Genomic DNA, 13,133 nt, shown 5'->3' on the forward strand with positions numbered 1-13,133 from the left:
CGCCCCCACCCCCGCCGCGAGGGCCCACTGCCTCACCTCTATGATCTCCAGCATCTCCACCCTCGTGATCTTGCCGTCGCCGTCCAGGTCGTACATGTTGAAGGCCCAGTTCAGCTTCTGCTCGAAGCTGCCCCTCGAGGTGATGGACAGGGCGCAGATGAACTCTCGGAAGTCGATGGTGCCGTCCCCGTTCTTGTCAAAGGTTCGGAAGGCGTGCTGGGCGAACTTGGAGGCGTCCCCGTAAGGGAAGAACTGCAAGCAGAAGGCTCAAGTTCAGGTGGAGGGAGGGCCCAAAACCTCAGGCCCCCGCGGGGTCCGGGCAAGCCCGGGAGGCCACCGCACCGTCTGGCTGACCGCACCGCGGGCGCTCCTCGGCCCCTCTGCCACCGTGGGAAGAGGTGTGGCAGGCCGGGCCCCCGCTGTCCCGGGGTCAAGGCCGAAGGCAGGGGTCCATCAGCGCGTCCTCACCCAGGAGCCTGGCTATTTCCTGTGGAGGGGGCTGGGGACATGCGGACTCCGTGGAGGCTGGGTCCCTCAAGCCCACAGCTAGTGTCCCTCATCCTTGGCTTCCCTGCCCCACCCCCCCACACAAGGACAAGATCGGAGGCAAGTAGCCGACTTCTTTGCCCACGCAGAGTGGGACCCCATGAACCTCCCTTCCTCTGTGTGGACCTCTAGGTTCGCCGCCCCGTGAGGCCAGCGCGAGGTTGCCCAAACCCGGTTTTCTCTGACCCCGGCTCCCCATCCCCCACCCACACTCCCCTCCTGGGTGAGGTTCCAGCGGCTCACTTCTTTTTACAGGGAGTTTTCTTTTGTAGAACAGACATTTAAAATCATTGAAAATAGAACATGACTGGGTTTATTTTTGAGAGCTATAAAGAGGTTTCTTTTCAGAGCCAACAGTTGGCCAGAGTGCCGTTGGAGACAAAGAACGGACACAGGAGGAAAAGGAAGAGCAGAGCCTGGAGGAGGTAAGACTGGAGAACGAGGCGGTGGGCTCTGCCTGCGGACAGGAGTCTGGCTCGGCCAGGGCCAAACCACAGGGCGTTCCGAGGCCTGCCCCTCTGTCCACCCCGGCAAAGCTCAAGGACACTCTCTAGGTGGAGGGTAGAAAACAAACAAGCCCCAAACGCCAAGCCAAAAGCAGCCACAAACCACGTGCTGTTTTAAGGCTGAGAGGGGATATAGATGTTTCTGGATGAATCAATTTGGCAAATACAAAGACCAAAGCAGGTGTCTGAGGATGTCACTGGTATCCTCTCCATAAGTTTTGTCACTTGTTTCTGGGACAGGCTGGCCAGCCTCTCTACAGATGGCCTGCTTCATGCCCACCTGGGCCTGTGTCCCTTCTGGGGCCCTCAGCTCAGGTGTCTCACTGTGCATCCTGCCCTGGGGCCTGCTGCCCACAACTCCCATACTTAGAAGCACCTTGGAAGGTGGAACATTTCCCTGCAGAAAGGAAATGTGTATTTCCACCTGAGATCACATAGGTGAGGCCAGAGAAGAGACAAGCCTTGCAGGGGAGGAGCTGACAGGCTTGTGTATCACTAGCACCCACTTCTGGACCCCAAGATCTGTTGTGCTTACTATTGCCGGGTACAAAACCCCAAACTGGAGTGGCTTAAGACAATTATTGCACTAATTTCAGAAAATAAGGATTTGACAACCACTTCTTTCTTAATCAAACGACATTTTTCTGAGGCTATGGAAGACAACTTTCTCCTTTGTTCCCTCATCCCCTGAACTCATTATTTCTGTCCTTCGTTTTTCATGGTTCATCAATATCCGCGGAGGCCTTTTTGTGGCCAGGCCCTGTCTTCGGTACCGGAAAAGCAGAGATCAGCAGCTCACAGTCCCCAGGCTCCAGGATTTCACAGTTAATGGGAGAACCCAAGGCAGAACTGAAAAGGAAGGTCGTGTTATCTGATGAGAACTAGGACAGAGGAGGGGACAAGACATTCCTACCGCTCAAGACTATGGGATTGGTTTCACGGTGGAGAGTTAAGAGGGAAAGGCTCCCATCCTCTTCTACGGGCTCAGCCCGTTTCCCCTCCACCCATAATGCCCTTAGGCGCTTGGGTACCTGAGGACAGGCTACCAGGTGTTGAGTTTTGAACTGCGCAGTTTTGACCTTGACAGTTTCTAATAATTACAATTCATATGTGCTCTGAACGTTTTTAAACTTACGATACTTTTTTTTAAAAAAAGATTTTATTTATCTATTTGACAGAGAGAGAGGGAGAGAATGAGCAAGGGGAGAGGGGAAAGCAGGTTCCCCACTGAGCAGGGAGCCTGATGCGGGACTCAATCCCAGGACCTCAGGGTCATGACCTGAGCGGAAGGCAGACACTTATTTAACCGACTGAGCCACCCAGGCACCCAATTTATAGCACTTCTAACACCACACATGTGGGGTTTGTTTTGGTTTTTCCTTCGTAACAGCTCTGATTTTCTGGACATTAACCTGGTCCAATTGAATTCAGTTCAATTCTAACACTGACCCCCAGGGAGTCTGTGCAGGTAAGTAAAGGCTCAGACCCACATGACTGCCCCCCACTCCAGATGCCCGTGGCCAGTCCCCGGTACTTCTGATAGACCAGAAAGAAAGTCAGAGGGTACCCAGAAGGCCCTCCTTCAATAATTTGCTAGAATGACTCACAGAATTAAGGAAGGCACTTTATTTACTATTACTGCTTTATTTTAAAGGACACAACTCAGGAACAGCCCAGTGGAAGAGACGGATAGGGCAAGGTGTAGGGGAAAGTGCATGGAGGGCACGCCACCAGAACAGCCCCCTCAGTGTGTCCACCAGCCAGGAAGCTCCTCACACTTGTAGCTGAAGGGTTTTTATGGAAGCCTCATTACTTACGCAGGGTTGATTAAATCACGAATGATGATTTAACTGGACCTCCAACCCTTCTCCCCTCCCCAGAGGTCAGGGGGCTGGAGCTACAAGTTCCAATCCTCTCACCACGCCTCAGTCTTTCCTCTGACCAGCTCCCTTCCCAAAACTATTTAAGGGCCCCCAGCCATGTCATCTCATTGGCATACAAAAGGCACTGTTAATCCTTCTAGAAAGTCTAAGCGTTTTAGAATCTCTGGTGTCAGGACTAGGAGCTGAGACCAAGTGAGTATTTTTTATTGTGATCACCATATCACAAGTGCCTTGCCCACCAGTGTTCTTCACTGCTTCCTGCTCTCTGCTGATATGTTTACCCGCCTTGTGGGCAGGAGTCTTGGGCAGAGCTGGTCCCTGTGAAATGGCCTCAAAGCAGAGCAGAGTGAGAGCAGATTCCCATCTCTCCTTAGCGCTCTGTACCCACCAGGCTTGCTGTAGGCAGGGACTCAAACCACTGGGGATTTTTCTCTATCTGTGTGGGTTTCTGGCGGTGGAATGCTTTAACATTATTTCTCACAGCATACTTCAAAGGGAAGGGACATCAGATCATTTTATCTAAAAATAGCAGGGAACTTTAGGTCAGTATATTAAATATTAATTTAGATCTGAAAATTCTTGAGGAAAAAATCGATTGAGCTATAAAAGTTACATGTGCCTTGTGGAAGGTCTATTTACTGACTTTTACAGCCCGTGTGTTCACTTCAGAAGAACTGAGCGTGTGCTCGGGAGCCCCCACATATCTGGAGGGCTTGTTGCCTTTAGAAAATTCATCCTATCATATGTTCGGAGTGCTTGGCATTTTTCTAATCAGGGCAACGCTCCTTCTTTTGATGAAATGATTCAACTTGGATGGATCATCACAGAAAAATGAAGCCACACTCTTAAACGTCTTCAGGAAGAAATCAGGGTCTTGAACTCATACTCACTTCTGGATTACGATAGTGGCTGAGAAGTAGACGTATTTTTTGCATCTTGTTGCTTGAAATGTGTGTTTAATTTTTTAAATTAAATGTATTTTGCTTGAGTAACTTCATTACATGTTGATGTGGAAATAATTTTCAGTGGCATTAATAAGCTATAAGCATAAATAATAAAAGAGAACTTTGAGGTTGAAAAATCATATATATATATATATTTATACGTGAGTGCGTATATAATGTATAATATATAATTCCACTTGTGTCTTAGTCCATCCAGGCTGCTGTAACAAAGTGTCCCAGACTGGATGGTTTATAAACAGAAGTTTATTTCCACACTTCTGGACGATGAAGTCCGGTATCAGGGTATCAGCAGGGGCGGTTTCTGGTGAAGGCCCCCTTCCGGGTTGCATGCTGTTAACTTCTCGCTGTGTCCTCATGGGAGACAGGAAACGATGGGGTCTCTTTTTCTTTCTTTTTTTGGGGGGAAGAGAGGGAGAGGGGGAGAGAGAATCCTAAGATCTTAATCAGACTCCACACCCAGCACAGAGCCTGACGTGAGGCTGGATCTCACAACCCTGAGGTGATGACCTGAGCCGAAATCAAGAGTCGGAGGCTTAACTGACTGAGCCATTTAGGCTCCCCTGTGGGGTCTCCTATGTAAGGGCACTAATCCCATTCATGAAGGCTCCACCGTCGTGACCTAAGCTCCTTGCACAGGCCCACCTCCTAATACTATCACCTTGGGCGTTAGGTTTCAACATGTGAATTTGGGGAGGGACACAAATATTTAGTCCATGGCAATTTGTTTGAAAGAAGATGAATCTGGTTGTGAGAAATTTCAGAAACTCTATTAGTTGATCGAATATAGCTAGTCTTTGATAACTTTCTAGTTTCTATTTTATGTCTATGTACACACACACTTAGTTTTTCTACTTTCAGTCAAAAATTTTATATCAAGTATATCTTGCATTTCCAGTAACAGAAAAAAGCCACCTGGGAAGCAGCTGACTGAGTCCAGGTACTGGAGTCCTTCCAGTGACGGTGGGACCTGGGTTGTGTGGTTCTTGGAGGCCACACCTGTGTGGTTTGGCCCCTTGGGGCAGCTGGCCCTCCTGAGGGTGGCTGAGAGAAGCTCCTCTTCGGAGAATGGGGTTCGAGGGTGGAGCAGGGTCTGCTCCAGGGGCCAGCAGAACCCTAGACTCAAGTCTCCCAGGCTCCGGGTAGAGGATGACGGCTAGCCAGGTTGGTTCACCAGAGGCAGTTTCTTCAGGGCCCTCTGGAGCCCCCTTCCTCAGGTCCAGCCCTCCCCATGTGGGCCCACAGTCCTTTTGCTCTGGCACTTGGGGCTCCAAGCTTAATAGTGGGAGACTGACAGAAGGTATGGGCAGGAAGGGCCTTCTATCCCTGGCTACTTCTGGCCCTGCGGGTCAGACTCTGACCTCAAGACTACACACTGATCTGTCCTCATCATACCACAGGGACAATCCTGGGCCCCAGTTGTGCCCTGAGAACACAGGCTCTGGATGTCACTGGCCTATGGTGGGGCCAGGACCCAGCCCACAAGCGTAGCATGATACCCACAGGAAAATGGAACCATTCCCACTCCCTTCTTGTTGAACAACAAGCAGGAGAAGCTTGCATCTGTCCCATGGCATTCCCCTGCACTGATTTCTCGACGTTCCTGAGATAGGTTTTCTGGGCTGCACATCTTCCTCTCCTATTGACTTTGCCTCCCAGGAAGCCTGGAAATGAAGGCGGCCATTGTACTGGCATTCAGATTGTGAGGAGCTGCTGCAAAAAAGGGCTGCATCCTTTCCTGGGGGTGGGGAGGGGGAGACCAGGACCCCTCCACTTGGCCTCTCAGCAGAGCCCAGTCAGGTGGGCACAGCCCCATAGCATGGGCTGTCTGTCTTCAGAGCTGGGTCACGGGGACGCTCCCAAGGCTCCCTGTAGCCCTGCGGAAGAGGATGGGCCCAGACGACATCTGCTCCTACTCACCCAGTGATTGTCCTTCAGTGAAGTCCTGGTAGGTCAAGACGTCCTCTGCTTCTCCCACCTTGTGACCTCCCCAGTCGACTTTCCATTGGGAGGATTAAATATAGCTTACCCCTTTCTCTCCCTTCTGCCTCAGCCAGAGCCTGACCACCTCGCATGGGATTCTGGCTACAGTCCCCTAATTCCCTCCTGCCTCGGGTCTCTCTGGGTCCAACACCCAGAGCAGCTCTGATCATCCTGTAATATGGCTCAGACTGTGTCATTTGCCTTCACAGAAACACCCAGTGGAATCCAATCTGAACTCCTTTGCTTGCTATTGGAGGGCTTCCGTGTGTGACCCACTACATGCCCTCAATACTGCGTGTCCTGCTTTGGGCCCTGTTCTTCAGAAGCTCACAGATGCAGAGCAGAAGTCTGAACTTCTCACCCCGATGTTCGTGGCCCTTCCTGATTGCCCCAACCTGCTTCTCTCATTCCTTTGCTTTCTGCCTCTGTGCCCTGACTGTGTTCCCGGGTGTCACCTAACATGGCCCCTTTTCTTTATGTCCCGCTCAAATGCTCCACCTCCATGGAACCTTCACGACTGGACTGAATCTCTCCCTCTGCTTGCTTGTGCTTCACTTATTTCTAGACGAATCTTTCCAAACCCTCTGCCTTAGACCACGGTCAGCCTGTGCCTGCTGTGCCCCTCCTGGCTCCAGAGCTGTGTGAGGGCAGGGACGGTCTGCTCCCTCTGCACCCAGCAGCTGTGCTTATGCCCCCCAAGGAGGAGCTGCAGGGCTCTGGCGAGCGTGGGGTCTGTGGCCTCCCACGTCTGTGTATTTGTCTGTGTGTCACGCTTCCATCTGTGAAATGGGGTTGCTGCGTTAACTGAACGCTTTCATGTGCCCGGGAGGGAAGACGGGGTTTCCACCACAACCGAACAGTAATGAAAACCATGACACTGACTCAATAAAATGTCAGCTCTCCCATTCCCAGAATTCCCTAACCCTCTTCACTGCTTCATTTCTGTCCAAAAAGCTGACTACCATACAATATATTTCAATTATTTAATCATCCTCTTTCTTCCTCCGTAAGAAATGTAAACTCCATAAGGACAGAGAGCCTCGGCTGCTACACTATTTAGTTCCTTACTGAATCTCTCCATAGCAAGCGCTCAATAATGACTTAGCAAATGAACGAGTGAACCCATTTCTTTTTGACACTGGCCTTCCGAATAACTGTGCTGCGCGGTTACATTTGATTACGCAGTCACGGTCTCCTAGGATCCTCAAGACAACCCAAAGGGATGGTTTGGTTCTTTTTCACTTTTACTTGGTGATATTTATTATTATTAATGACATTATGAATATTATTATTCATTCCTATTTATTAGGGGATTATTTATTTAATATCAGTTATTCAACTGTAAATTCCCAGAGTGCAATGCCTTGTTTGCTCATCGTTGCGTCCATAACACATAGCAGAGGTCTGCTGATGGTAGGTGTGAAACACGGTCTTGTTGAGTGAGCGAATGAGAGGAGTACTTGCAGTGCCAACTTTCCGGGTAATCAGGTGATCAAACACTGCTGCTGAAAACAGCCCCTGCTCATTGGACATGCATCATAATCTAGCCAGCTCTGTCCGCTAGAACTTCTTGTGATCATAAAGATATTTGAAAACCACGCTGTCCAAAATGCTACCTACTAGCCATAGGAGTCAACCACTGTCTTAGGGGCTGGGAATAAAATTTTAAGAAGAGCACTGAGGAGAGTGGGGAAAGGAACCCTTGAAATGTTACCTGTGTAACCAGAGAACTGAATGCTTTAATAGTATTTAACTTACCTGTCAATTTAGATAACCACATGCAGCATCCGGTTTCCGTATGGAGTCCTATGATCAATGCTAATCTATGCTACGACATCAGTTTTCACAATACCCCTGTCAAGCAGTAATCCTCAGCTCCATTTCACAGACAAGGAAACACGGACTCAGAAAGGTCCAGCAAATCCTCAAGTTAATTCTCTTCCCACTGGGTCAGTCTGCTGCAAGGTTTTGCAGAGGAGCAGTAGAAATACACATGCCTTTCCAGAACACGAACATACAAAACAGAAGGTAGAAAGTTAGGGATAGATTTTCATCTGTCTCAGCATTTATTGGGACGCTTTGATGATTATCACACAGCCCTGGAACCGGCTCAGTTCTAATACTTCTCATGTGTTTTATTTCATTCAGTTCTTATAGCAAAACCCGCCATCCTAAACTCCGAATTGTGGTCAAGGGTGCGAACCTGAAAGGTCCAGGCATTTGCCCCAGGCTCCTGGCAGAATGTGACAGAGGCAGGATTGCCATGTGGATCTGTCTGGTCATTTCTGTTACATCCTGTTGTTTCTCTTTGTCAAGCTGAGTCAATAAACCTAAATCCACATTTGATGAAGCAAAGTATTTGTTACATTATGTAATTCTTTGCTACCTTCCCGCTAAGGTCCGAAATCTTCGGTGATGGGTGCTTATCGCCACCTTCTGGCAGCATGTGTGTACTACACAGAAATTACTCAAAGGCTGCTGAGGGGTATCTTTTCTGACTCATTCATTCATTAACTCAACATTTATTGAGCAGTTACTACGTGTCAAGTACTGTGTTAGATACTGAATAAAATATGAAAGAGACATAGAGCATTAAAGATAGTGGGGGGAAATAGATACTAAGCAAGAAACTGCATAAATAAGTATAAAATTACGCTATGATACAATACCGGTATGTGGAGCCACAAACGAGTAATGGGGATGATCTTATGAGTTTGAAACTTAAACAAAAATTTCCTGTGTGTTCCTCTCCCTGCACTCTAACATGCAGGCTTCTGTCCCTTCATTGTTCTTCACCATAGCTTAGGAATGGTCTCAGTCTGAAACTTCCCTGGATTTCACCTAGATTGTATCCAACTGCACTACACAGCCCTACTCTGAACCATCCAACGTGCAAGAGAAAACCCCAGGAAATGCTTGAGGACTTGATCTCTCCTCAGGAAGACAAGAGGAGACTTTGCACCAATTTACCAGCTCGCTCCAAAGCCCCCAGAGGCTCTTCCCTTCAGAGAGAGGCCCGAAGCCCTGCACTTCCATCTTTTCAATAACCTGCTCAGTTGCAAATACTAAAAGGTTTTTTATTTTTTAATATGTGGCGAACGAGCCCCAGACACCTCATGCTGACTATGCCTGGGGTCATTTGCCTCTGCAAGCGCAGGGCCCCACCGGGCACAGAAGGCTGTTTGGGCGCTGTATTAAGAAATGGCCTGAAAACACAGTGCTTCCATCCGCTCCTGTAATCTTTCCTCTGCACCTCCCGCTCCAGCCCTTTGCACTGTCTTGCTGCCTGTACATCTCATCCTTCCAGAAGTTGGGCTGAGTGCAGAGAAAACATTACAACATTTCCCATGAGAACCTCTCCCTCTCCCAGCGTCCACCGGGGCCTGCTCAAGTTAATGAAGATGCAAGTCTCCTAGAGGTTGCCCTGACTGACCTTCCGGTTGAAGGAGTTTGCACAGCACAGCCTTGACCCTCTGTGACAGCTGAAGGGCTGGGTCAAGAGTGGGTGGCAGCAAGGCCACTGGGGAGGACAGACTCTCTCCAGCGCTCTGCCCAAGGCCCAGCTCCCGGCTGATGCTCAGTAGCCCTCAGAACTCAGAATAGATTTGTGCCCATTAGTCTGCCTGAAATAGAGCTCATGATGGGATCAAAGAACAGAAGAATATTCTTGGATGCTCCACTGCTCACAAGCTTCGAGAGTCTGCCATCCAATCTCTCCTAGGACACTGTCCCTTTAAAAACGTCCTGACTCAGGTCGATTCTGTTTTTCTTTGTTCTCAAATGTCAGAAGTCTATGTTTTCTGGCTAATGAACCCACAAACACAATTCCCTCCCCAAGGGTGGAGCCTTCTTCATCTCCCCCCTACCCTGGCCTCCGAAATCGGGTTGCTCTACCTCAGAGGTCCTCTGCCCTTACCGCTGCTGGAACTGGCTGGAGGCTCCTAGCCTCCTGTGGATCCCTGGCTCAGTCCCGACCTCTTCAGGCCCTGCCACTAATGCCACAGGTCCCATTTCATGAGGGTCTATCAGGGAGCAAAGCCCTAAGGTCTTTTTTATAAGCTACCTCAGCTGGTTCTTCAACAAGTTGAGGACTTGAGGGTCATTATTCTGGGTGAACTAACTGGCATAAGGTCAAACCACTAAGGGGGGTGGGATGGGCTGGGCATCAGGCTCTGTCTGAGGAAACCTCACGCGCCTAGTGGGCCCAGCCTTCACTTCAAGCTACAATCTACCTCTTCACCGGGATCCAGAAAGGCTCTGCCTCTTTCTGCCCATCCCTCTGCTTCCTCCTCCCCACTCAGTGCTCCCCCTGCCTTGTGCTGTGCTCACAGGAGCCCTGCCTTCCTGTCTCCGTCCTCCTCAGCAGGGCTGAGCCAGGCGGCAGCAGGCCCGTGGGAAGTGGAGCTCCCACCAGGGACTTCACACAGGTCCACACTCACCCCTGGCCTCCCCAGGCAGCAGGAGGGGCCAGGCAGGATTTCTGAGGCCCAGACAGAGCTACGCCCTGGGCAGGCAAATGGGGGCTGTGCCCCCTGGCTCAGTGGCGGGTGCCGCTGTGGAGGGAGGGAGATGTGCCAACCAAGCCCGAGGAGTTCAGTTAAGCCTCCTGGACTTTGGTTTGGTCCCTGAAAGAAAGCGGGACCCACCAAGGCTAATTGAGAGGCAGAGGCAGGATGCAAACCCAGTCTGGCGGACTCTGTGATGGTGGCTAAATCTGTTAACCCGTCTGAGCCTTAGTTTCCTCATCCACCAAATGGGGCAATAGGAGTTAATTCCTTCTATGAAGGATTGTTGTGAGGTTTCCTCGAGATGACAGATGTGGAAGGTGCCTGTGGCCGCACGGAGTTGGAATGGGGGGTATTGGAGGGTCCCTCCTCCCCTTCCCCCCAAGGCCGCCATGATGCATCTCCTATCCTGATCTGACAGTTAGCTCCCGGGTCAGCAGGTGGTTTGTGGTGGGCTCTCAGAGCACACACCCCGGGCTGCTGGCCAGGCTGGGGCCCCTGAAGATTAACTTGGTATTTGGTTTTAGCGTAAGGCTCTTCACACTCATGTGACCTCATCCAGGAATACGATCCTGGTTTCCTCACTGGCCCACATTCTCTGCCTCCTGACTGCCCCCACGCCCACTCTCAGGGCTCTGCGATCCCTCCTCCCCACAGCTCTGGAGGGAACCTCTCATGCCTTCCTTGTCGTGGCCACTTCCCATACCCAACAGTCACATCTAATTCTTCCCAGAAGAAGGAACAAGATTCTCCCCAGGCCTCTGAGCCTTCCTAGGACTGAACCTAGTCCAGTCCTCTGCTCCCTGAGCCCTCCCGCTGCCTGGGGCCTTGCTGTGCCCTCCATCTGGAATGCTCTTTTCCTGCCCCCACCCAGTCAACACCTGTTGCTTCTCAGACCTTGATTCAGTCTTCGCCTTCTCAGGAAAACCTTCTCTGAGCCTCCGTAAGAACCCTCCATTACCTGCGTGCACGTCACCAAGTCCCGCCCTTGGCAACCATCATCCTGTGTTCACGGGACTGTCTGATTAATGCCTTTCTCCCCCCGTGGACGGTAAGCTAAACAGGGGAGGGAATGGCCTGGTTTTCCCCACCGCTAAAATCCCTGGTGCCTCCTATAGGGCCAGGCACTGAAGGTGCTTAATAAGTTATCTGTTGGAATGACCAAGCGACCCAGCACAGCAGGTCTCTTTCCAGCCCGAGGCAACAGCAGAAAATGCACAGGATGACCAAAGGGCTGAAGTGTGCTCTGAAGATCGTCTGAAGTCAGCTGTCCTAAAGGAGGCTCACCCTTCGGCCGGAAAACCCGTCACTGCCATTACTACTCTAGCCGATGATTCACGATGGTGTGAATCATCCCCGGAGCAGTGCACGTACCTGGTCACGTGGATGGGAAGAGGAGAGAGACGCTTCCCCTTAATTAGAAATGGTGAGTCCAAAAGCCGTTTTCTGCCAACGTCTTCATTCAACAGATACTCACAAAAGCCTAATTGGTGCCAGGCTCTATGCTGAGCTCTGTGTGGGCAGGAGGGAGGGTGAGGAGAGGCAACGCGGAATCAGAGTGAGATGCAAGACCCGGTCTCTGTCCAGGAGCGGGTGCGGCCCAGGGCCGGAGCCACCTTCCACACATGGGCTCTCTGAGACCCCTCCCAGAGAGGGGCCAAACACACCCACCCTATGCTTCCCCCACCCCCCACTTGCCCTCCTGGGGACAACATCCGTTTTCAGCCCTCATGGGTCCTTCCCTCAGGGCTCCAGGCTTTCTTACAAGGCAACCACTATTATTAACTCCTGGTTTCTGCAGAACTACATCTATTTGAGAAGAAAATTAGTCCTGAACTAAATTTCTAGAGAAGGGGGCTTTTGCCTTTTGGGGCAGGGGAAGCAATTTTCGCTTATGTCCTAGACCAGGTTCCTCTGTATGCATTTTGACCTTGTTACACTGCCCCCAAGAAGGTCATGAACTCCCAGAGAAGCTCTGTTACGTTTTTACAGAAAACGGGACTCAGGCAACAGAAATCCAGACTCCTTACTCATCTTTGAGTCTCTTTCGTTTTAGAATTATCACCAAGAGAACAGCCCATATCACCTCTACTTTATGGGAAATACGCTTTGCTCTTTATTATATCAAATTAGGATCTGGTATACTGTAGGTGCTCTATAAATGCTTTGGATGGATAAAGGAAGCAACGTGTTGTAGAGGAAAGGATGCTGGGTTGAGTGACAGGGTGTCTGGATGTGACAGGCCCAGGCCATTTTGCCTCTTAAGACTTCCATTTTCCTATAAATGATATAAAATGAGGGCACAAATCAGATAAGCTTCAAAATTCCTTTCAGCTATACTATTTTATTTATTTTTCTGATTTTGGAAGTGAAATCTCAATAAAAGAAGAAGAATTAATTAATAGTGAATTTTATAAATGGATGCTACTTGCATTATTTTGCATTTGTTATTAACCAAAGCACCTATCATATTGCCACCTTTTGTTGGTATGTCTTAATCACAGGATCAAATTTTGAAGGGCAAATAGTATGTACATTGACCTGTGCATCAGTATCAATATCTATGTATCTCCACCTCTCTGTCTCTCTCATCTACAGATAATCATATCTCTATAACATCTCTCCCTAGCTCTGCCTCCCTCTCTCTATATTTATCTCTATTTCTATCCCTTTATCATATCTCTATCTCTATCCCTATTGGAAGTTTCAGAGTCTGACAGATACTCATTGGTTACTCAGAATTTAAAA

The 13,133-nt window shown here is 49.8% G+C and overlaps 1 protein-coding gene across 1 annotated transcript in view; it reads right to left on the minus strand.

Moving 5' to 3' along the window:
* The window catches only part of VSNL1 (visinin like 1), a 108,477-nt gene that overhangs the window by 2,558 nt on the left and 92,786 nt on the right, over positions 1-13,133 (minus strand). The window contains exon 3 of the mRNA XM_002914987.4: positions 37-252. Coding sequence (XP_002915033.1) covers positions 37-252 — 216 coding nt within the window. The remainder of the gene's footprint in view (positions 1-36; positions 253-13,133) is intronic.

This window comes from Ailuropoda melanoleuca, chromosome 4 (assembly GCF_002007445.2).
Source record: "Ailuropoda melanoleuca isolate Jingjing chromosome 4, ASM200744v2, whole genome shotgun sequence".
Classification (NCBI taxonomy): Eukaryota; Metazoa; Chordata; class Mammalia; order Carnivora; family Ursidae; genus Ailuropoda; species Ailuropoda melanoleuca.